This window comes from Rhinichthys klamathensis, unplaced genomic scaffold (genome assembly GCF_029890125.1).
Source record: "Rhinichthys klamathensis goyatoka isolate OS25496 unplaced genomic scaffold, OSU_Roscu_1.1 h1tg000301l_1, whole genome shotgun sequence".
Classification (NCBI taxonomy): Eukaryota; Metazoa; Chordata; class Actinopteri; order Cypriniformes; family Leuciscidae; genus Rhinichthys; species Rhinichthys klamathensis.
The window spans coordinates 2,480,979-2,503,210 of record NW_026606820.1 but is presented as its reverse complement, the minus strand read 5'-3'; the positions used below and the strand labels follow the sequence as shown (position 1 = coordinate 2,503,210).

At 41.4% G+C, this 22,232-nt stretch overlaps 2 protein-coding genes across 2 annotated transcripts in view; one reads left to right on the top strand and one right to left on the bottom strand.

Moving 5' to 3' along the window:
- The window catches only part of diaph2 (diaphanous-related formin 2), a 559,427-nt gene extending 555,909 nt beyond the window's left edge, over positions 1–3,518 (top strand). The window contains exon 32 of the mRNA XM_056270265.1: positions 450–3,518. Within this exon, the coding sequence (XP_056126240.1) occupies positions 450–585 (136 nt within the window). The 3' untranslated portion in view covers positions 586–3,518. The remainder of the gene's footprint in view (positions 1–449) is intronic.
- Positions 3,519–18,371: 14,853 nt separating this feature from the next.
- LOC130103964 (putative nuclease HARBI1) lies at positions 18,372–19,394 on the bottom strand. The gene has a single exon (XM_056270322.1). The coding sequence runs from the start codon at positions 19,392–19,394 to the stop codon at positions 18,372–18,374; it is 1,023 nt and encodes a 340-aa protein (XP_056126297.1).
- Between the last annotated feature and the right edge of the window lie 2,838 nt (positions 19,395–22,232).

Genomic DNA, 22,232 nt, shown 5'->3' with positions numbered 1-22,232 from the left:
ACAAGGTTTGGAACAACATGAGGGTGAGTAAATGAAGACAGAATTTAGTTTTTGAGTGAACTATGCCTTTAAACGCCACCCAAAGCTTTGGGTTTTTAGATAAGTATGCGCAGATGTGTATGCACTGGTTTGTACTTGTGTATGAGTGTCATTAAGTGTTTCTTCTCCAGGCTTTATTGTTATAGGTGGAGGATCTCTTAAGCATGGGACTGGATCAGAAACTCAATGGTGTTACTATGACACCAGACAAGAAGTACCTGACTTCAGACCATCCTATGCTTTCTTCTTTATCAGTTTGATTTTTATTGTCTGATATTGTTGCCTGTTTTCTTTTTAACTATTTGCTGCACTCCTGTTTCTCCCCTGCATACGTTATTATGTCTTATATTTGTCTGCTGCTGTTGTGAATACCCCTGACTATCCCTCTTCCTTGTTCTCTCTTTGAACAGACAACCGTCGCACTGGTTTGGAAAGATCTCGTTCACGCCACAATGCAAACCCTATGGTCCGATGATTGCTTGCCGGCTAAGGACGTTTGCCAAGTGCCAAAGACCCAAGAGTGGGGACAATGCTGAGGAGGGCTGAACAGGGATGGAGAGAGAGCCCCTCGGCATTCACATACATACACACGCACTTGCATACAGAACACAGAACAAACTTCAAGATGTGCTTCACAGCTCCAGACACGGCATCGCAGGATCACACGACACTCATTTCTCTCTGAAGCCTTATTCTTGGTGTATTGGTCTGTTCAATTTGGCTGTGTTTGTTTGTTATTTTCACGATTACGCCTGCTCTGTTTATATCTCTCGATGCTAACTCCCCTGATCTATCTCATGTCCACCTCGCTATCTGCAAACAATCAATGATTGGCTACGGTTTGATCTCTCGCTATTGGATTTTTCGACACACAAACACGCTCTTGTTGACAAAAGGCCAAAAGCACCGGAAAGGACTGCGTGATTCTGTATGTATATCAGCAAAGGGACTTTATTTGCTGTGTAGATTGAACAAAACCTTGACTTGACTGAATCTGCCTGCCCCTTTTGTTTTTCTTGACAGATAAATTTAGATTTCCAGTCTGTAATACCCACCATCAGTCGTATAATCTCTGATCACCTCCTAGTTTCATATATTACAAATCCTATGTATGTAGAGACATGAAAAAGCTGCTGAAATTGGCTTCAGTGCTACCGTCTGTACATATTTGTGCTGTTTAAGAGCTGCCAGTGCCACAAGGTACCTGAGGTGGTTGAAAGATATTGCTCTTTATCTACGGTAAACACTTCAAACATTCATAGATGTTTCTCTTGCAGAGTCAAAGGTTTTATTAAGTGAATCTGCAGGTATGTGAAGCAAATACAAATCAAAGAGATGCCATTCATTTCAGTCTTCAAACATGTCACAGGTTTTCTTCGTGATTTATTTCTAAGTCACTGTGCTTTTAGCTTTTAGCCCTCTTGTAGAAGAGTATTTTAGTGAACTGTAGCTTAGGTTTTTTAAGATCCAGTGGTCATCTTTAAGAGCTCTTCCTTACTGACCTACCACATTTACCTCGCCAACTAAGCTCTATCTGATGTTTGAAAACTGTCCAAAACAGAAGGAGTGTTTATCAGATTTAGTACTCAAAGTTCGTCTTTTACAATTTGTAAAATATGTATTTATTCACAGTTTGCCAGATTTTGCCCGAAGCCTTTGATATGTGAACATTAACCCGATTCCAGTGAGGAGTTCTCTTGGATATGAGGATGTACAGCTGTACACAGTGACAGTGAGGTGATGTTCACAACATGATGGCTGTTGTCATGTGAAAACCATTAGTGAAATCTCTCCACCACCTTCCCTCATTGTTGCTCGTTGAGTAGTCATTTTCCATAATGTTTTCTGCCCCCCATGTCCATAACACCGCAGGCAACGGTATGTAAAACAGTATCTTATGGGTGACTGGAGCCATACTGACTCTCATACTGGTACATGCCACACAGAAATCATCTGCTTTTGTAAATTAAGGCAACGTGTTAAGTTTGCACACCCAATGCAAGTATATACAGTACAACTGTAGTGTGGTGAAGAACATCTCGCTGTTAGACAAACCACTTTTAGTCAAGCTTTCTCCTCACTTTTTTTTTTGTCATAAACTCTCTCAAGAGAGAGAGAGAGAGAGGGGGGGGGGTTGAGATGCAGCAAATCGCAATCCATTGATTTGCTTTTCTAATTAAAACTGCCCTTTGAATGGTTTCCAGCACCACGCAACAAAAGCTGCACTCGGCTCTCATGACTCACTGTTGGTTATTTTAAACTCATGTTAATGGTAATTACAGCATCCACACACTGTCAGTGCAGACACCTCCGACATACATTGTTATTTTCCAGTCAGACTCCAGTTACATATGTTATGTCACTGGCTCCAGATCATTTTTAATCTTTCCGGGCAAAAACATTTTTTTTTAGTAATCTTGATAAAGTTTTGATAAATGTGCCAAACTTTCACAACGCAAAAGTTACTATACTGAGATTTGATCCTATGATTATGATAATTAATGGAAGACGATTTTGTTCACATCACATTATTATTTTCTGTATGATGACAGTAAAGTGTCATCTTATACAAGACCGAATCTAGCAGCAATGCAGCCATTCAGTTAAGGCTTGGGGATGTCATAACTCTATAACGCTAATGTCAGATGTCTATGTCTATGAAAGATACTTCAAAATGATGTGTAATTTATAGATTTTTTTGTTTGGTTTTTGTCGAAAATGTTGTTTTATATCAGTGATCTTCCCCTCCGTCTGTGATATTGTGTTAGACTTGTGCTTTTCTATAGGCTGATATAAATGTGTCATTTGTATTTGATAGAGAATATATCCTAATGCAGGTTAGAGTCTGCAAGTGACTGACAGTGTAACATTTTAAGTCAGATCGAATACTTTAATTGGATGTTAGGCAGAGACCAGAAAGAAGCAAGAAAATATGAAGTCACTAGTGCCAATTTGTGTCCTCTGCTGTCTCATTTATCCACATTTGTTCGATATTCTCAGTTCAGACTGTATGATGGTGCACTTTAACTTGTTAAATATAGACCTGGAGCGATCTTTTAATTTGTGATTTCTTTACATATCATTGCCAAAATAGACTGCTTGCATGCGTGGTAACCATTCCTGACAAGTGATTCAATCTCCATTCTCTCAGAAGTTTCCCTTAGTTCTCTCTCATTCCCGCTCATTGTAATTGGCACTTGGAACAAGATCAAAGTTAAATGGGTAAGAACAACTGCAATTGTCTCAGGACATTGTTTTATCTTTAAGGTATTATAAGACTCCATAGCCCTGCCGCCTTTTTTTTCCTTGATATTGTTTTATTGTCTTATAAGCAATTTATATTTGTAACATCTTTAAGTTTATTTTTATCTGTGACAAAAAAAAGGTGAAAATGGTTATGCACACTGTACCCAAGTATGTAACAGAATATCATACTAAATAATAACCACTTTCTCAAAAAAAGAAAAGAATTAAGTGTCTCTTTTTTTAGTGTTATTTCCATAATGACTTTTGAATTATGTCTTCTCTTGATGCAGACTCACGCTGTGTCCTAACCAGCCCCTAAAGGAAAGATTTAGGGAAAGATTTCTCCTCCATGGAAATCTGAATGGTTTTGACCTAACTGAACTCACCATGGCGGCAAACATCAGGACATTCAGTCAGTCAGATGATTTCTATGCTCTTGTAGAGGAGAGTAGGCAACTGCAGACAGGCGAGGAGTCAGTAAGGAGTAATTTTCACTTCTCATAGTGGAATAAAAAAATACTTAAGCAAGCAGTGGGTATTCTTTGTTGCCAGTGAAGTGCATGCATTTGAAATGTAGCTGCTTTAACATAAATATTAATATTAAACTATACTGTAATACAGTGTACCTACTATTTGATTCCTTCCACATCGGTTTCCATCCATTTTTTAGTTGAATAAATGATTTCAAAGATGTGATTAAAATCATATATGCTATAAAGAGTTTTTGGCCGTTCACAGTTCACACATTATTCATATACATAAAAATGACATTAGAGGTACTACACTAACATTTTAGTCTATTAACTCAGGTGCCTGGCTCTGAAAACTGTAGCCGCCTTCACATCGATTTTGACATTTTATCAATAATACATAGTTCCCACATGACGTCACAACATACGGGCATTTGCCAACCCGACGCCATTTCTGTGGGCATGTTTCGGGAAGAACATTAGAAGAAGAAGCTGAAACGAGTTAATTTCGTGATAAAAAGTGAAAATGGTCATCTCCTGCTGGGTCAATGGATGTTCAAATCGTGCCGGAGGTTCAGTTAAATTTGGATTTTACAGTATAGCCGTCTTTAGACTTCATGAATGTGAGAAGACTAAGCTTTTGTCAGAACAACGACGGATGTTATGGCTGGCGAGGATAGTAAACAAGTTAACACTTTGCAGTTTGAATGATGTCCTATTAACATAATGACAAGGTATTAAAAACAACAGTTTCCACTGTTCGATCGCGCGCGCGACTCTCTCTTTCTCTCTCTCTCTCACACACACACACACTCCAGCATTGGAATCTCAGATTATGTCCCTAAAGAACCCGCGTATAAAGTAGTTCCGCATTACATTAATTAATTTGCACGCGAGTTTTATTTATTTTTATAACGTGTACATTCATGCACTGAACCGTGACGCCCGTACAGTTTCGGTTCAATACGAATACATGTACCGTTCCAACCCTATTCTTCAGTGTACAAATAAGTACATGCATATTACAGAATACACCGATGACTGTTATAAGGGGAATTAAGTTGTGAAGGCTATGGCTATGACAGATAGTCTAGCATCACGCTACATACATTCGCTATGATGACTACTTTTCCATTGATTGCACTTGAGCAAACGTCACCAACCCAACCCTCGACAAACTGATTGTAAACCTCCAGTGATTTCCAGGCTCGGAATTGCTCACATGTGTATAAAATACCAGATAATCGTAACGTTAAATATGATAATACTGTATGAGGCAAAGATGCATAATCATTGCTCGGTGCTTCCTCCACAGCATTTATGACTGAAATTTTCGCATTGTACCTCTCTCTGTCTTGTGTTAATAGAGTCTCTTTATAATCTCTCCCACTTTGTCTCTTCATGATTTTCGGAACATTATAAACCGAAAGAAATATTCGAAATTTGCTAGTAAAACTTTGTAAACAGAGCAGCTTATGCCCTCAAAGATGGCGTCTCCGGGGAGGTCACGTGACATTAATTGGCCTGTGGGAACTATGTATTGATTCTATGCAGAACTTATCCATTGTGCTAGATCAGCCCACAGAAAAATCTCATTGGTACAAAATGTGTCAATGTATGTATATTAAATATGTCCTGAGTCTTCTGACCGACTGTAATCACACCGTGCAGAATATTCATTTTGTAACGTTAACTATTTTGACGCTATTCGCTAGTGTAGACTAGACTGATCTCCAGCAGGTTTGGTTACAAATGACATTAGAAATACCTGTAAAAAACACCAGCTCTGCTTTATCTCTATTATTCTGTAATAATTCAGTGGTACTTTGATGTAAATTACACTAAAGACACAAACAGGAACTGGTTTTATTTTCTTTTTGTCAAATGAATAGCATTTATTCAGTTACTGAATTGATGGGTTTTGTGAAGTAAAACTACTGTCAGGAGGAGATAACAGCACTGTGTCGTTTGTTTGAAGTTCTCTATTGTATTGTTTGCTCTCTGTCTTTCCTTCTCTTCACAGTAAGCGCACACGTGTTATTTTGCCGCTTGAATCTGACTGAATTATGCTGAAAATCATCGTTTACAAAGCTAAATATAAACTGCTTTACAATCTGCTGCATTACTTTCATTGTTCTTTTGACGGCTGACATTTGGTTCCACTGTGGTTAGAGATGGAGAAGGCAATGATGCCCCTTTGTTATTTCTCCATCTGTCTGTCAGCAATCCTCACTGTCTCTCTGTCAGTCTGTCTCTTAGAGAATAGAAAGACACTTTAGTTTTTTCATATTCTGATCTTTGAGCGTCTCTGGCCGTGTTCAGAGTGTACGTCTGCCACTGGGGAGCCGTCCTCTGGTTACCACTGAAATGGAATGGTTGAAATGTTCCTGTCCTTACCTCTCTCTTGCTGTCCTACTCTGCAGTGTGGCACGTGTGCAGGCGTGCATGCATGTTTCTGTCCGTTCATCTTTACATCTGTGCCTTTGCAGGGAGATACGTTAGGACACGGCCACATTCTTACTGGCAGACCAGGCCGTGCGCATTTTGTTTGTTAGAGTAAGTGATCACCGACGCTTCTGTTCAGTGTCTGCTCGCTAAATCCCTGACACAGATGGAGGCTTAAAAAAAAAAAAAAAAAAAACTAAAATAAGATGCAATGGCCGACAAGTGATCTGGCACAGTAGTGTTTTCTGTTTTGAGCACTGATGCATTTGTAGTAGTGAGCCGGTCACTGAAGAGAGGCTAATTTTACAAGGCGCTCTGTTTTGTGCAGGCGTCGGGCTCGTTTCTCAGTCTCCTCGGCTTTGAAAGCTCATTAGATTATCAAGTTATCAGTTGTCCTGTTGCGTTTTCTGGCACAAATGCTCATTCCCTAATTCCTCGAGGTGAAGGATGGAGGCCTGACATGTGTTGAAAAAGAGAGGACTGCAGATTGGAATCATGGAACATAATGAGAGCACGGGCTGATGATTTTTTATTTTTTTTATTCGTTGTGTGTGTAATATATCCTCCTTATTATTTCCCACTCACATAAGTAGCCCTGTCGGAGATCTGAAAGATGAACCGAGACCACACACACATACACACTTCATGTGTTTTCGCTCTCACGCCGTGCTCCATTTCTTTTTAAACCCAGGGCGTGTGTACAGCCACCCACACCAATTTACACTCTGATGGATTGGCCTTCAACGGGAATACAACATAATAATGATGTATTTTGCATCCTGAAGTACGGAAACTAAGATGAAATACAGAGTTGGTTGTCTGTGCCCATTCTGTCTGCCACCGCTCTTAACTTTGTGTGTGTGTGTGTGTGTGTGTGTATGTGTGTGTGTGTGTGTGTGCGTGCGTGTGTGCGTGTGTGTGTGTTTGTTTGTGTGTGTGTTCATTTTTATGAATCGTTGCAGTGCACCATGTTGGCTTGAAGCACAAGTGTTCCAGATCTGAATCGTTTCATAATCATATTGCTGACACATCCATCTCCCCAGCCCTGTGCAAGCGTCTGTCTGTCATTGTGTGTATCTGTGTGAGAGTGCACTCTTGAGTGTCCTAGCCTATTTTTGTGCCCTGCACTGTAAAAAAAAAATTGAATTGTTGAGAAAAGTAAAAAAAAAAAAAAAACTACATTAGAAACCCCACAAAGATTGCAATATCCGAAATCCTTGTCCTTGTGGGGAATTTGTTTGGTCTCCATGAGGAAAGCAGCTTATAAATCATACTAAGTGATGTTTTTTGAAAATGTAAAAATGCAGAAATTTTTCTGTGATAGGTTTAGGGGTAGGGTTAGTGTAAGGGGATGGAATATACAGTTTGTACAGTATAAAAACCATTACGTCTATGAAGTCCCCATAGAACGTGAGTGTGTGTGTGTGTGTGTGTGTGTGTAACATCCACTAATCTGAAAGTCCTGCTGCTTCCTGTCCATTCTCTGTCGTCTGTCCATCCAGTCACTCCTTTCCTTTTGAAGCCATCATTCTCGTTCAATGTGATTCAGAGCTCTGTGACATCCTGTCTGTGTTCTGAGGCTTTCCCAGAGGCAAGTGGTCACCCAGAGAGCATTCCAAGGCCGTAGGGCTCATCCTGTGTGTGGACAGGTCTTTATAAAGAAGAGCTATCTGTCAGTGCAATCACTGTTTTCTGTGTTCGTTCTCGGCAAGGCCACAGCATCACTGACCTGCATGGAAGGAGAGAGTATATGGAGGTGGACAGAAAAAGAAAAAAAGGACAGAAGTGACTTTATCACAGACACGATACAGATATCTCCTATAGCTTTAGGTCATTGATTATATGGTACAAGAATAGCGTGTTCTCATAAAGCAAGAGAAAACCTCACACAAAGAGCTTATAAGTCAGTGCTGCTTAAAGAGACCTTATTTAAATAAATATTTGAAGAAATACTCCATGTTCAGTATATATGCAACAGAATTTTTTGCATAATTTTGATTACCTTTAAAAATAATTTCAGTTCGTTAATTGAAATGATTTGTTATTTTAAAGAAGTCATTCACGTAACTCATTTTACAATGGAAGTAAAGCATGCAGGTGGTTTTTAAAAGCCGAAATGTGGAGCTTACTTTTTTGTTGAAGCACCTAAATAATTTTTTCAGCTAAAATCTGTTTATTATTTCAGTGTTAAAGTGATCTAAACCATTATTTTTAGATATAAATACTTTACAAGTTATGCATTAGCAATGTAATTCATTTGAGTGGAGTTTTACATCTGGCACTGGTATCCCTGATGTATAACGCAAAAGTTACTAGCTTTACAGATTTTTTTTATGACAATGAAGTGAAAAGATTGTATAAACTATAAGACAAATGATTCTGTTATACTAGTCTAATGCTCACACTCACCCCTGGTTTCACAGACAAAGCAAGCCTAGTCCCAGACTAAAATGCCTGTTTTAATTGATAGCAACTTGCACTGACAAATCTTAAAACATGTCAGTGTCATTTTTTTTTTCTCAATATGCACACCAGAATTTTTTTATTTATTTTTTCTAAGGGACATTAATAAACGCTAACATGTCCTAATCAAATTTAGGTCTAATCCTGGCCTAATCTAAGCCCTATCTGTGAAACCTGGTCACAATTTTTAAGTCTACTTTTAAAAGTGTGTATTTTAACACTTGCTTTGCCCAGTGAACGTTTCTTTTTTTTTCTCTTTTTTTTTTCTCTATAAGAGATTAGTCTAAATTATTTTCTGTGGTAATCACCATTAAGCTTCAAGTGATGTCGATAGAGCTAAACTTGAAAAGTTCAGCTCGACTCAACTCATCTTCCATGCAGCTAAATGGTTAAGCCACACTGATATAGGCAAAAATGAAAAAGAGAGGAAAGACTCTCATAATTGAGTTAGTGCCCCCCTGGAAGTGGATACCAGAATAAAATGAGTTTTTATAAAAGCTTTTCTGTGGATCGTTTCACTCAAAAGTACATAAAAGCCTCCTCAAAGTTTCTCGCTTCTCTTGCCCTCAGCTGAAGTACTCCCAATGGATCACAAACAGACACACACAGCGCTAACACCACTAGAATAAAAGTGTTGACCACTCGAGCGGGGACACACACTCTGTCTGTACTCTTTTTCACCCTAAAAACACAAACACATACGCATTCACATGTGCGGCCGTTCATGAAAAAATAACGCAGGTATTCCATTCAGGCCTACTTGCTATCACTCTAAAACCCTTCACCTTAACCCCGGTCATTAATAATGCTTCAGCTGTGAGGAAACAAAACTTAGTTTGCACTTACGAGATCAGAGCATACAAACAAACAGCCCAGCCAAAGATGCATTTTATCTTGTAGTCCTTAAGCAAAGCCTGACCTGTAAAGCAGTTTTTTTTTTAATGCATAAAAGTCTAAGCACATTTTATTTTGCATGGCTCCTTAAAAAAAAAAAAAAAAAAAAACTTGCTGAATTGCTGTCATTGACTCAAAAATAGCCCCATAACATCGGTATGAATTCAGATCAAAGAAGGACTGATGTCTGCATGTCCTGACAGACAGATGTCTTTGGATGGGACCCAGCGATGGATGGATTTACAAGGATGTTATGAATGTGAGGATTGCAAATGGCCTAAAATCTGTGGAGTCAGCCATGGAAGTGAGGAACAGATGAGTCACAGGCTGTCTGATTGACTCACCACGAGACTGCCTGTGCTTTGGCAAACACACGCTCAAGCATGTCAACATTACTGGTGTAAATGCCAGGCCTGATCCCCCTGCATACAGCCAATGTGTGGTGACAAGCTCTGACCACTCGTTGCTGTCCTGTAGAGGCATTGTGGGGCTTTGAAAACAGACCTCATGATGTAACAGGCAGGCATGCAGTGAGCTTTAAATGGATTTGGACATCCAAGCGAATGTTATTGCCTCTGTTAATAATTTGATTTAACTTGATATTTGAATTTATAATTGTAATATACTTTTGTTTTAATGCATTTATTTAAAAAAATGATATAACAAACACAGTTTATAAGTACTAAAGCTATTTAAACATTAAAAACGTTAATATAGCCTACTGTTCATAGTTATTGCGGTAAACTACACCTGTGGTTACTCTGCTATACGCCTCCGTGAACGCGAGTGGAACAGAAGCTGCACACCGGTTGATTCTACAGATTCATATTGGCAGTATCAGGTATGATGAAGTAATATATTTGTGTGTCTATATGTTACAATAAAAGCAATATAATATGAAAAAAGTTGTGATATCTAATATGAAATAATTGTTATTTGGCTACTTTAGAGTATGTATGTGTCTTAAATTGTGTGACCTATGTGCTCATGATAATGGTATTGTAATGATGATTTTGTGCAATTCATATTTATAAACAACTCCAAAGAAACCACACCTGAGGTGAATTAGGCTGCATAATGTGCAGAACTGTGAACCACACGTAGGATTTTTCTCTCCTCTTCTTATAAAGTGAATGTATATATTTGTTTCACTTTTATATACCAGTGGTTCTCAATCAGGGGCCTTGAGATTACTTACATTTACATTACATTTATTAATTTAGCAGACTCTTTTATCCAAAGCGACTTACAAATGAGAACAATAGAAGCAGTTCAACTAACAGTAGGACAACAATATGCAAGTGCTATGACCCCTCTCAGTTTCATCTAACGCAGTCCATAAATTATTATTATTATTATTTTTTTTTTTTTAATACAATAGAAGAGAAATGTTAGTGTTACTGGATCAAGTGCTGCTGAAAAATATGCGTCTTCAGCTGTTTCTTGAAAGTGGCTACTGACTCAGAAGCTCTGGTTGAGTTGGGCAGATCATTCCACCAGCAGGGAACAGTCATGGTAAAGGTCCGAGAAAGAGATTTTGTGCCTCTTTGAGATGGTACCACAAGACGACATTCGCTTGCAGAGCGCACGTTTCTGGATGGCACGTAAGTCTGAAGTAATGAGTTTAGGTAAAAGGGAGCAGTGCCAGTGGTTGTTCTGTAGGCAAACGTTAGTGACTTGAATTTAATGCGAGCGACAACTAGAAACCAGTTCAATTTTGTGAGGAGAGGAGTGACGTGTGCTCTCTTTGGCTCATTAAAGACCACTTTGGCTGCAGCATTCTGTATCAGTTGCAGAGGTTTGACAGAGCAAGCTGGAAGACCAGCCAGAAGAGCATTACAATAGTCCAGACTGGATAGAACAAGTACTTGAACAAGGAGTTGAGTAGCATGCTCTATTAGGAAGGGCTTGATCCTCCTAATGTTGTGCAAGGCAAATCTGCATGACCGGGCAGTTCTAGCAATGTGGTCTGTGAAGTTAAATTGATCATCAATTACAACCCCAAGATTCCTGGCTGACCTTGATGAAGTTATGGATGATGAGCCTAGCTGAATGGAGAAGTTGTGATGAAGTGTTGGGTTGGCCGGGACCACAAGTAGCTCTGTCTTCGCAAGATTTAGTTGAAGGTGGTGGTCCTTCATCCAGCCAGAGATGTCTGTCAGACAGGCTGAGAAACGAGCAGCTACCGTGTGATTGTCAGGCTGGAATGAGAGGTAGAGTTGTGTGTCATCAGCATAGCAGTGATAGGAAAAGCCATGTCTCTGAATCACAGATCCTAGTGATTGTCATGTAGATGGAAAAGAGAAGTGGTCCAAGCACTGAGCCCTGAGGCACCCCAGTAGCTAGATGTTGGGTCTTAGACACCACACCCCTCCACGACACCCTAAAGGACCTATCTGAGAGGTACTTAAATTCATTTAAAATAAAGACTGTTAAAATAAGTTAATACAAATAAAAATTCAAGTATTTCCTTATTCTTAATTTTTATCCAGTTAATCACAACTGTTGTATGATATGTATGAGTGTATGCTGTAGGGTATCTGGACTGTGTCAGTTGGGACTCTAAATTCTACATGTGAAAACGGACTTTACCATTAGGCAAAGGCCGGCAATCGCCTTGGGCCCGGAGCTACCTAGGGGCCCCCAAAATGCCCCATTAACTTATGCTTAAGTTTTTTTTTTTTTTTACTTTTCGCAAATTATGTATTTCGAAAAAACTCTATTTGCGAAAAATGGCATCAAATCCAACATGACATCATGACTTTGCGTAAACATACGCATTTTGAATTATCCGTGTGTATGTCCACGCCGAAACGAACCGTCATCTTTTGCGTGTATGTCTACGCCATTAAATGTCCGACTGATTCCGCGTGTATGTGTACGCCGTTAAATGTCCGAGCGAAACGAAGCAAAATGTACATCTACATCTGGGGAGCGATATTTTTTTTCCTAGGATGGTAGGGGAAGACTCATAAATGGTATTAACCCCAGTGACGGGCAGGTTTAGGGACGGGGTTTGGGTAGGTCATATATACAGTAATGTAATGTTAAGTCAACGGCGTTGATAAACACGCTGAAAAGCGATTATGCGTGTTTATAGCACGCCAAAAATGGAAATACGAATTGGCGTGTCATACATACGCTATTTCATGAGATCAGTCTGTCAAATCATTAGTGTTGCAGACAGGAGGGGGCCCCCCACCTCACTACATTGGACTATTCCATTATCTCACTTACTGCGCATCTACGAAAGTGACAAGGCTGTAATGCGCCAAAAAAACTGACGGAGAAAAATAAGTGATTGACAGACAAGAGTGTACAGAGTAGTAGACAGAGTAAAAATGAAGCGAAGCTACCCAAGCAGCGCTGAAAAAAGCAGGGAGCGGGAGGAAAGCAAAAAGTTTTTAGCAAAATTGCCAAAGATAACAGCCACCATCACGACCGTTAGCACTGCTGCTGGCCCCCAATTTGCTAAATCCGCCACTGCTCATCCCCCCAAAGTAATACGCAACGAGCACCCTTAGAACAAAGACCAATAAACCAAATTCCCGCCTGGGATTTCCACCCAACACTGAGAGGCTGGACTTTCCTCAGGTTATAAATTGCATCCACACCAGCTCAAACTCTCTCTTCTTTTCGTCGGGTGCCGCTTCATCATGTAACTCCTCTTCTTCGTGATCCCCTCTCCGGGGATCTTTTCTTTGTTTGTTTAAGTCTTGTTTTCCCTTTTTCGAATTCTCCTTTGTACATTCCTTCTTGCGAGGCAAATGAACTTAGCTGAAACTAACTGGCAACTGCACCTCAAAAGGACATTCAAACTCGCCGCGTTCGCTCGCTCTGGAAGAACCGAGTGAACACGTGACGCCAACAAGACCGAAATACACACGCCTTCTTCATGTCAGCAACATAAGAGAACCATATATGCAAGTATATTCGTGTTATCGAGCTTTCAGAGCATTAAGATTGTGTTTTTCCGTGTTGTCTCTCAAAGGTTCAACTGTCCAGGGGAATTTTGCCAAACTCTGATCCTTCCAGATTCTCTCTCTCTCTCTCTCTCTCTCTCTCTCTCTCTCTCTCTCTCTCTCTCTCTCTCTCTCTCTCTCTCTCTCTCTCTCTCTCTCTCTCTCTCTCTCTCTCTCTCTCTCTAATTATGCATTCTCTTTCATTGTCGTTGTTCTTATTAATACATTTTAAAGCAAAATACCTGTAACGTTAGTAACCATATACGTAGTCTTCCTTTATTCAATTCGTTATATTCATTTATTGATTCTGTCTGTGCTCATGTACAAGTCCCTTTAATGTACGATCCAAAGCTACGTGCTTTACAAATTATAAAAATACTTTAACTAGTATCTTTATAAAACAGGAAGCTTATCCTTCATGGCCAGAACGATTACCTTTCCTGTGAGTTTCTAAGAATAATTCCTCTGTACGAGTTGATAAAGATCGCGTGATCAGTTTGCTGGACAAACAGATCATCCGATACTGAATTAATTCCATGAGATACCCCTGATGGAATTAATTCAGTATCGGATGATCTGTTTTTCCAGCAAACTTAGAGTTGATATATGATAGACATAATTGATATATTAATATTTAATTATAATCCGTTTTGATTAAGTATTGATATACAATTGAGCTAATTTTAACCTGTCTGTAAAATATAGGCTGTATATACAATTAATTATAATCCTTTGTGGTTAATTGTCTAGGTACATATATGAATGCAGGTGCAGGGAACATATTATCCCTTTTTGGGAGATTTAATAATTTAAAGTTTATCTGGTTCAAACCCGTATGAATAATTATTAATTATTAATTATTGAATACATATTCCCCAAATTGACCAGAGAGACTCTACAACGCTTAAAATTCTTGAATATCCTCTGAAGTCCACTACAGTATGTGCAGCAATGTTGGGTTATTTGGTCATACCCTGACTTCATTGGTTTTGAAATGTTTTACATACATTAAACATTAAATATGACTGTTACTACTGTCTCTCAAATAGTAACAAAAGAGCAGGAGAGAGTTCGGCAAACAAACGTGTAAAGATTTATTATTTAACAGAAGAATTTACATAACCGAGATCCAACTTAAGACAACAATTCAAACATAAAACAACGCCGCTCTCTCGCATGCGCCACTCTCTCCCACTTCCGCTCTCTCGCACGGGCCGCTCTCTTTATGCCGTCAGGCTGAGACACGCCTCGCGCGCTGGCACATCCCATCAATTAGACACAGGAGGTGACCTACAATAGCAACAAGACACGGAAATACAGAACAGGAGAAATACATATATTGCTGGATGTAACAATGACCAAAATGTAGATACTTTTTGGGGCACTGTATCTGACTTTCACTCTTTCTCTGCCCTTCTCTCATAGTTTCAAGCATCACAGGGTGACTGCAGGCCGGCGCCCTGATGGCTGTTTCATCTAGAGCTGTAGACTGTTTTCGCCATGTTCCATAAACTCGCTTATTATTCAGCCGCCCAATGTGATTGTGCCTTGTTGTTTCCAGTGGAGAGTCAAACAGAGCTAAACTCCCTCCTCATAAACACCATCCATGCTGCTAAAACACTGTTACACACTTCTATCGATCAGAAGCAGGAATGTCTGGAGGCACGCTGCTCCACATCCACTCGTACGTTTGTACATGCATGGCAGCCTCAGCCAATCTGGACAGGTGATGTGGCGTGACTGTTAGAACACAGCTGGTGGTATGTGTGTGTAAGTGTGGTAAACGACCGGCATCCTGGAGCTTAGGCAAACAAAGATGTCAAGGGATGACACAGGCCCATTATGGGAGGAAGTGAGGGGGAAAGGCAGCGAGATGGAGGGAGAGCCGGCATTGGCTACGTAAACCAGGCAGCTTAGTTTCCCACTGCTTTGTCACCACAAAAAAAACAGAGATCTGTTTGAGGTAGATGGATGTCCTCAGAGAGCAATGTGAGAAGGTGTGTGTGTGTGTGTTTGAGGGCTTCCTATGCAAACGCTAGCCTTAACAGTATGAAAACAGACGTGTAAAGAAACCAGCCACCGTGTGTTCGAAAAGGCCAGATGGCCAAGATGCTCTGGCCAAAGAAATGTAAAAAAAAGTCTCTCCAGCTTTTCCACCAGCTGTGTTGTAATAAAACACATTTATACCATGATGGCTGTACCATCCCTGTAGTGTGTTTCCAGAATGCTCTATTCATGTGGCAGTATGGTACACTGGGCAGGATAAGCTAATGCCTGCTGCCTCTACAGTCTGTCAAACCCTAATTCACCGTTTTGTTGAAATAGCATCTATTTCTAATAGAAAAGAGGATGAAGGTTCTTCCTACTCCCATTAGTATTATTATTAGCAGCAGCAGTATTATCCATTATTATGTTGCTTTTCGGAATACTTGATCCTGATTGGTCAGTTTTGGCATTGATATTTTAACTTTTTTATATTTTATTATTATTATTATTATTATTATTATACATATAAAACATTATTATTATTTTTTTTATATATATATTTTTTTATCTTTGTATATTTATACTTGATTTTTATATTATATTTCTCCATGGCAACGGATGCTATTTTCATGTCACTTGTATCACTCTGCAGTTTCTCTATTTTAATATCAACACAAGTTAGAATAGTTGACAAGGGAGACTGTAGTAAAAACCATTGTTAACATAAGTTAACTAAATTATTTAACTTCATTAGTCAACAAGAACGTCCAAATGAAAAATACGTATTACTTGAAAAATACTAAAACATTTATCATACTCGTACATTATTAAAATCAAAATATGTTAATATTATGTAATAGACCTGCTAACATCAACAATCAATTACAAGATTTATTCTACTAACTTTTATAAAAATGTATGAATATTGATACGAATGCATTGTTCATTGTAAATGTTAGTTCTCTTTTACGAGAGGTTCTCTCATATTGCGTAAGTTAGCTTACGCTACGGGAAAGATTCATCTTTTCGAGATATTGAAGCCAAAAAATTATCCTCAATTTTGTATTCATTGTCAACGCAGTGAAGCAGCTAGCAGACCTAGAGCAGGCTTTCTAGCGTGCTCATTGGCTGCCCTGCGTCAACTGCAGCAGCCTACCACTGAGCCCGGCGTGACATCAAGTCCAATGAAGGGTGCTCGCGCCCTCATCGCGTCATAGTCCGCCAGAATGGGCGTGGCTTAGCGTATATAAGCGGGGCTCGGAGGCTGTCTCCCTGATTTTCATCTCTTTAGCGAAGCTCTCCGCATCGCTGGACTCCGAGAGAAGCCAACGCCGTCTGAGGAGCGAACAGCCAGCTTAGGACAGCGCCTGAAGAAGCCGGCCGTCTTCGCCACCTTCAAGCCATCCGTGCAAGCTACGCTATCCGGCGACGTATACTTTTCTTCTCAGAGCTCTATTTTCCTGTGTGTTCGCCTCTGCGACACCACTTTCTAAAAGAGCAGCGAGATGTCTTTTTCAAGATGCCTCGCACTTCCTGCAGCTCGTGCAGAGCCCCACTCAGTGCCGGAGACCGCCATGTGATCTGCGCTCTCTGCCTGGGCCAGGAACACGCAGCGCTCGCTCTCTCGTCGGGAGGCTGCGAGCACTGCGACGAACTTCCGATGTCAACCCTGCAGGCTCGACTCGAAGTTTTTAACCCAGAAGCTGTCACTCCACCCTTCGTATGACCGCGCAAGAAGAAGCGCCGTTCTCAAAAGCCTCCGGAGCCTGTGGCCACCGCGAATCGCTTGCCGGAATTCCTCCCTCGAGCTTCGGTCTCGCCTTCTCCGCCCCCACTCACAGACGCGTAGCTGCCGGCTACGGCCCGCACTGCCGTCGCTTCAGACGACGAACCGGAAGGACAAGCCACAGGGGACTGCTGCTCCATTCTGGCATCGGACAGTGAGGAGTGGTCTGGTTCTCATCACTCCGCCTCCTCCTCGATCAAGGAATCCGGCCTGACCCATGCTGGAGTGGATGCTGAGCTGTTGCGCCTCCTCTCTAAGGCCGTCGACCGACTCGGCCTTGAGTGGTCACCGTTGAAGGAGCCCGCGCCTGACAGACTCGACGGCTGTTTCCTTTATCACCGCCGTCAAGCACCCGCATCCATGGCCGCGCTAACCGTCACAGAGAGGCACCTCTGGATGACACTTGCTGACATGAGGGAGTCTGAGCGCGCCACTTTTCTCAATGCGCCGCTCTCCCCCTCTGGTCTCTTCGGCCCAGCGGTGAACGGGATCGTCGACCGCTTCTCCGAGGTAATGGGGCCAGTTGTTCAAAGGTAAGCTGATCGGGTTTTGGTTATCGGATTGGATCAAATCTTGAAAATGGGTTGTTCAAAAGGGAAAGAAGGAATCTGAAATCAGATTAGATCAGGGAATCCAATCCTAGTTTTAATCTGGATCAAACCTTCAGTTTGTGTTGTTCAAAACTTGTCAGTGGGATTTGGATAACTTTGATCCAAAAAAACAGGATTATCCTGATCCCAACAGGGGGTAGGATTTCAAGGTGGATTTCAGGAAGAAAATGTAGTAAAACTTTAAAATTGGTCAAATACATTTGCATCATTTAGTGCATATACTTTTATTTATATTTTACACTTGACTTGTGTAACCGTTGTAACAGTGATAAAGTAGACATGGGCTAACAATTAAGCTATTCAGTATAGTAAAGTAAAAATAAAATAAAAATGATCTTGTCCCCATGAAATAATCCCCCAAACAGATTTCAATAACAAACAAAAATAATATATTCATTTTTCGGTCATTCATCACCGTATATTAATTTCAAAGAAACAATCATCAGAGATGAGCCTGTCAAAAATAATGTCAAACAATTGCATCCCTTACTATACGTCCAGTCAGTCCCTGATTCTGACAGACCACCAGGGGTTGGTCTGGTTCTTCAACAGGCTCAGGTGCATCATAAACATCATCACAGAGAGGGACATTGCGCCTGGTAGCGATGTTGTGCAGGACGATACACGCAAGTATTATGTTGCATGCTCCCTGTGGTTCCACTCGCAAGTAGTTAAGGCATGCAAAGCGTCTCTTCAGAACTCCATTTAAACGCTCAATTGCACATCTTGTTTTGCAATGAGCAGTGTTGAAGCGTCCCTGCGCAGGTGTGGTTGCTGCAAGAGAAGGAGTCATCACCCATGGTAGGAGTGGATAGGCACTGTCTCCTAATATTATGCCATCCGGTCGGTTGGTTTGGAGCTCTCTGTATAAAGCACTCTCTCTCAGGATGCGTGCATCATGAACAGACCCAGGCCACTTCACGACACAGTTTGTGATGATGAGGTCAGCATCGCCCACAAGTTGGATGTTGATGCTGCGCCTCCCCTTTCGGTTGATGTACTCCCAATCCCTCTCATGAGGTGCTTGGATATGTACATGAGTGCAGTCAATAACCCCAATAGTATTGGGCATGTTCCCCAAAAGAAAAAACTTGTGCTTGGTCTGGGCAATCTGGACATCCTTTGGAAGTGAAACAAACTGATTGACCAGGCTGGCCAATGCAATTGACACAGCTTTCACTACATTACTCACAGTTGATTTGTCCACTCCCATATTATCACCAACAACTTGGTAGAAAGTCCCAGATGCATAGAAGCGCAGACCAATGAGGACCTGTTCTTCCACAGACAGACTGTGACTCCTTCGGGTTCTCCGTTGAAGTTTTGGCCTGACAAGGTCTGCAATGTACTTAATATCAGCATTCCCAAAGCGAAAGCGAGCATACAGTTCTTCAGTGGTGTATTGCTCCAGTGGTTGTGCACGCTCAACATACACCCTTTGACGGTATCCTCTTCCACCAACACGGTGGTAGCGATGGACAATACCTGCCATGTCAGTGCCTCTCTCTAAGTCCTCTGAGAAAGGCTGAATATAAGATGGCTGTCAAAACCCACACACCAATTGGCTGACGTGCTGTGGCTTGTGTTCAATTAAATCAATCATGCCCAAGGCCTATAAATACTATGTTCACTACAACAGAAGCGGTGAAACCATGGACTCAAAAGGACCTAATTTCACTGTTGCAGAAACCCATGCACTGCTGGAGGGTGTTAAGTGCCATTATGCCACAATAGTAGGAAGCTCTGTTGCAGGTGGAATGGTGACTAACAAAAGGAAGAAAGACATTTGGGTTGAAATCACCCAGAATGTAAATACAATGGGGTCTGGCCAGAAGAGGACCTTGTGAAATTTGCAAGTGAAATTTAGATGGAAGAATCTGAGGGCCAGAGCAACGAAGGACCTTGCTGAAGCAAAAAATACCCAAACAGGCAACAAATCCTTTAAGAAAGGTGAATACACAGATGTGATTCTGGACATTATTGGAGGTGAGAACTCTAAAGCTCTGCATGGGATTCAAGGTGTTGTAGGGGATGGTGAGCCTACAATTGTAGAGGAAAGTGAGCCAGTTCCTCCTAATGCAGAGGAAACATTCATTCTGGATCTCAGCCCTATTATTGAAGAACAACCTGGATCCTCACTGGTAGAGCCAGCAGTCACAGGAGCTCAGAAAAGAGGCTTGAAGCGTCCTTTGCCGAATAAAAAAGATGATTTCTATTAATCACTTCTTAAACGAGAAACTGAAAGAAATCAAGCTGACCAAACTACAGCAAACCAAAGCAAAACTTCAGATCCACCTCCTAAAAGCGGGGCTTGGAAATGCTGGTCTCTCCTCCTCAGATGAAGAACCCTGAACATTCTTTATTTCGTTAACTATTGGATATTTAGCCATTTCATTTTTTTTTAAGACGTTTTCAAAATGTCCACAATGTATTTGTTAATGTATGTTTGTTGTTTATTTTGTTGTGGTTCAGATGTGGGTCATAAAATAAATTATGATTAGAAGTGGATGTTTATGTTATTTTTGTGTTTTGTCTCAAAATAAGAAACACTTACAGTGACCCCATGTTGGCTCTTCTACCTGTTCTTTACATAGCTGGTAGCCCACATTGTGATATGTTGTCCCATTTAGAGCGCTGGTAATCCGGATTTGGTAATCTTGAAAACTGTGTATCTGGATCAGGGTGATCCAGTGCAATGTTGCTTTGAAAAACCGGCATAAAAGTAAGACGGATTACCTGAACCTGGATAGGAAAAAATGGGATTTCCAAATCCGGATCATTTTGATCCAGATTAAATGTTTCGAACAACTGGCCCCATAAGACCACACAGGCCATGAACCTGTTCCTGCCACAAGGCTCTAGTTCCTCTGCAGGACGCCCACGTGACCAGCCGCCTGCACGAACCACTTCACAGTGCCCAGCACAGCCTAGCCAGCCTTCGCAACGACGACAGGGCGGCCGCCCTAGGTCGCGCTCGGCCAGCCGTCACAGGCCGCCTCCCCCACGGGGGCCTCGGCCGAAGATCGCGTTGAAGCCCCAGCACGCGAAGCCCTCCTAGTGGCAGCAAGAGGGAAAAGACGGCTGAGTCCCGCCGCGGCCGGACCACCGTCAAAGCTCCTCTCCCTGTCAGTCCCCTTCGAACAGGCTACTGTGGTACATTCAGCAGCCAACGAGCCGGTAATACGACCCGCTCGCTTGCACACAACCACCGTTTTCGCGCAGGCTACTCTCACGTGACTTCGTTATCCTGGTTGAGCTGCACTATATTGGGTTAAAATGCTACATGCTCATACGGACCGGCGGCGCCGCTCTGTATTCCCCATGAGGGCTTATGTACTTGCGCCGGCCCGCGTTGCTGGCCGCCTTATTCCCTGCTTAATCTGGGATCCCTGGGATTCCCTGGGACTCATGAGTGGATGCTTGGCACGCACGGCGTTGACAAAGGGTTCCCGTAGTGTAAGCTAACTTATGCAATACGAGAGAACCTCTTGAACGTAGCGGTTACCTAACGTAACCTCGGTTCTCTCTAGAAGAGGGAACGAGTATTGCGTAACCTGCCGTGCTCGCGCCACAAGCGACTTTCGCTTCAGTCGATGAAAACCAGGGAGACAGCCTCCGAGCCCCGCTTATATACGCTAAGCCACGCCCATTCTGGCGGGATATGACGCGATGATTGGACGTGACGTCACGCCGGGCTCAGTGGTAGGCTGCTGCAGTTGCCGCAGGGCAGCCAATGAGCACGCTAGACAGCCTGCTCTAGGTCTGCTTGCTGCTGCACTTCAATATCTCGAAAAGATTCATCTTTCCCGTAGCGTAAGCTAACTTACGCAATACTCGTTCCCTCTTCTAGAGAGAACCGAGGTTACGTTAGGTAACCGATATGTTATTGTATTAATAAATGTTAGGGGAACTCCTACCCTGAAATATTGTTACAATAAATCTATACTTAAATCTCAATTTTTCAAACAGGACAGACACGACTCGACCACAGACCACGTCTCTGTTCATGGTATGTAAACACTCAATTATATATTTTGAAATATCGCACTGAGTTAATGATTACTTTTGTGTAAGCGATTATATGTAGCTAGTGTGAGTAACAAAATGCTTTCTCTGTGTCCAGATTTGACTGTAATAATGAAGAAAAAATTGGCACTTCCAAACAACATTAAAAAACAATATTGTGTTGGTTGTGTTTCAGCTCTGCGTGACCGAAACGCTCTTTCTCATAACTAAAAAGAGAAAGCGATAATTCTACTGCTCATAAAACATTCACTACTACAGCTTAAGAAATATTACCAGTTTAGATGGAAAGGATATCATGCTGACT

Excerpts from the sequence above, each read along its gene's own strand:
- LOC130103964 (XM_056270322.1), bottom strand. The coding sequence starts at position 19,394 with ATGGCAGGTATTGTCCATCGCTACCACCGTGTTGGTGGAAGAGGATAC.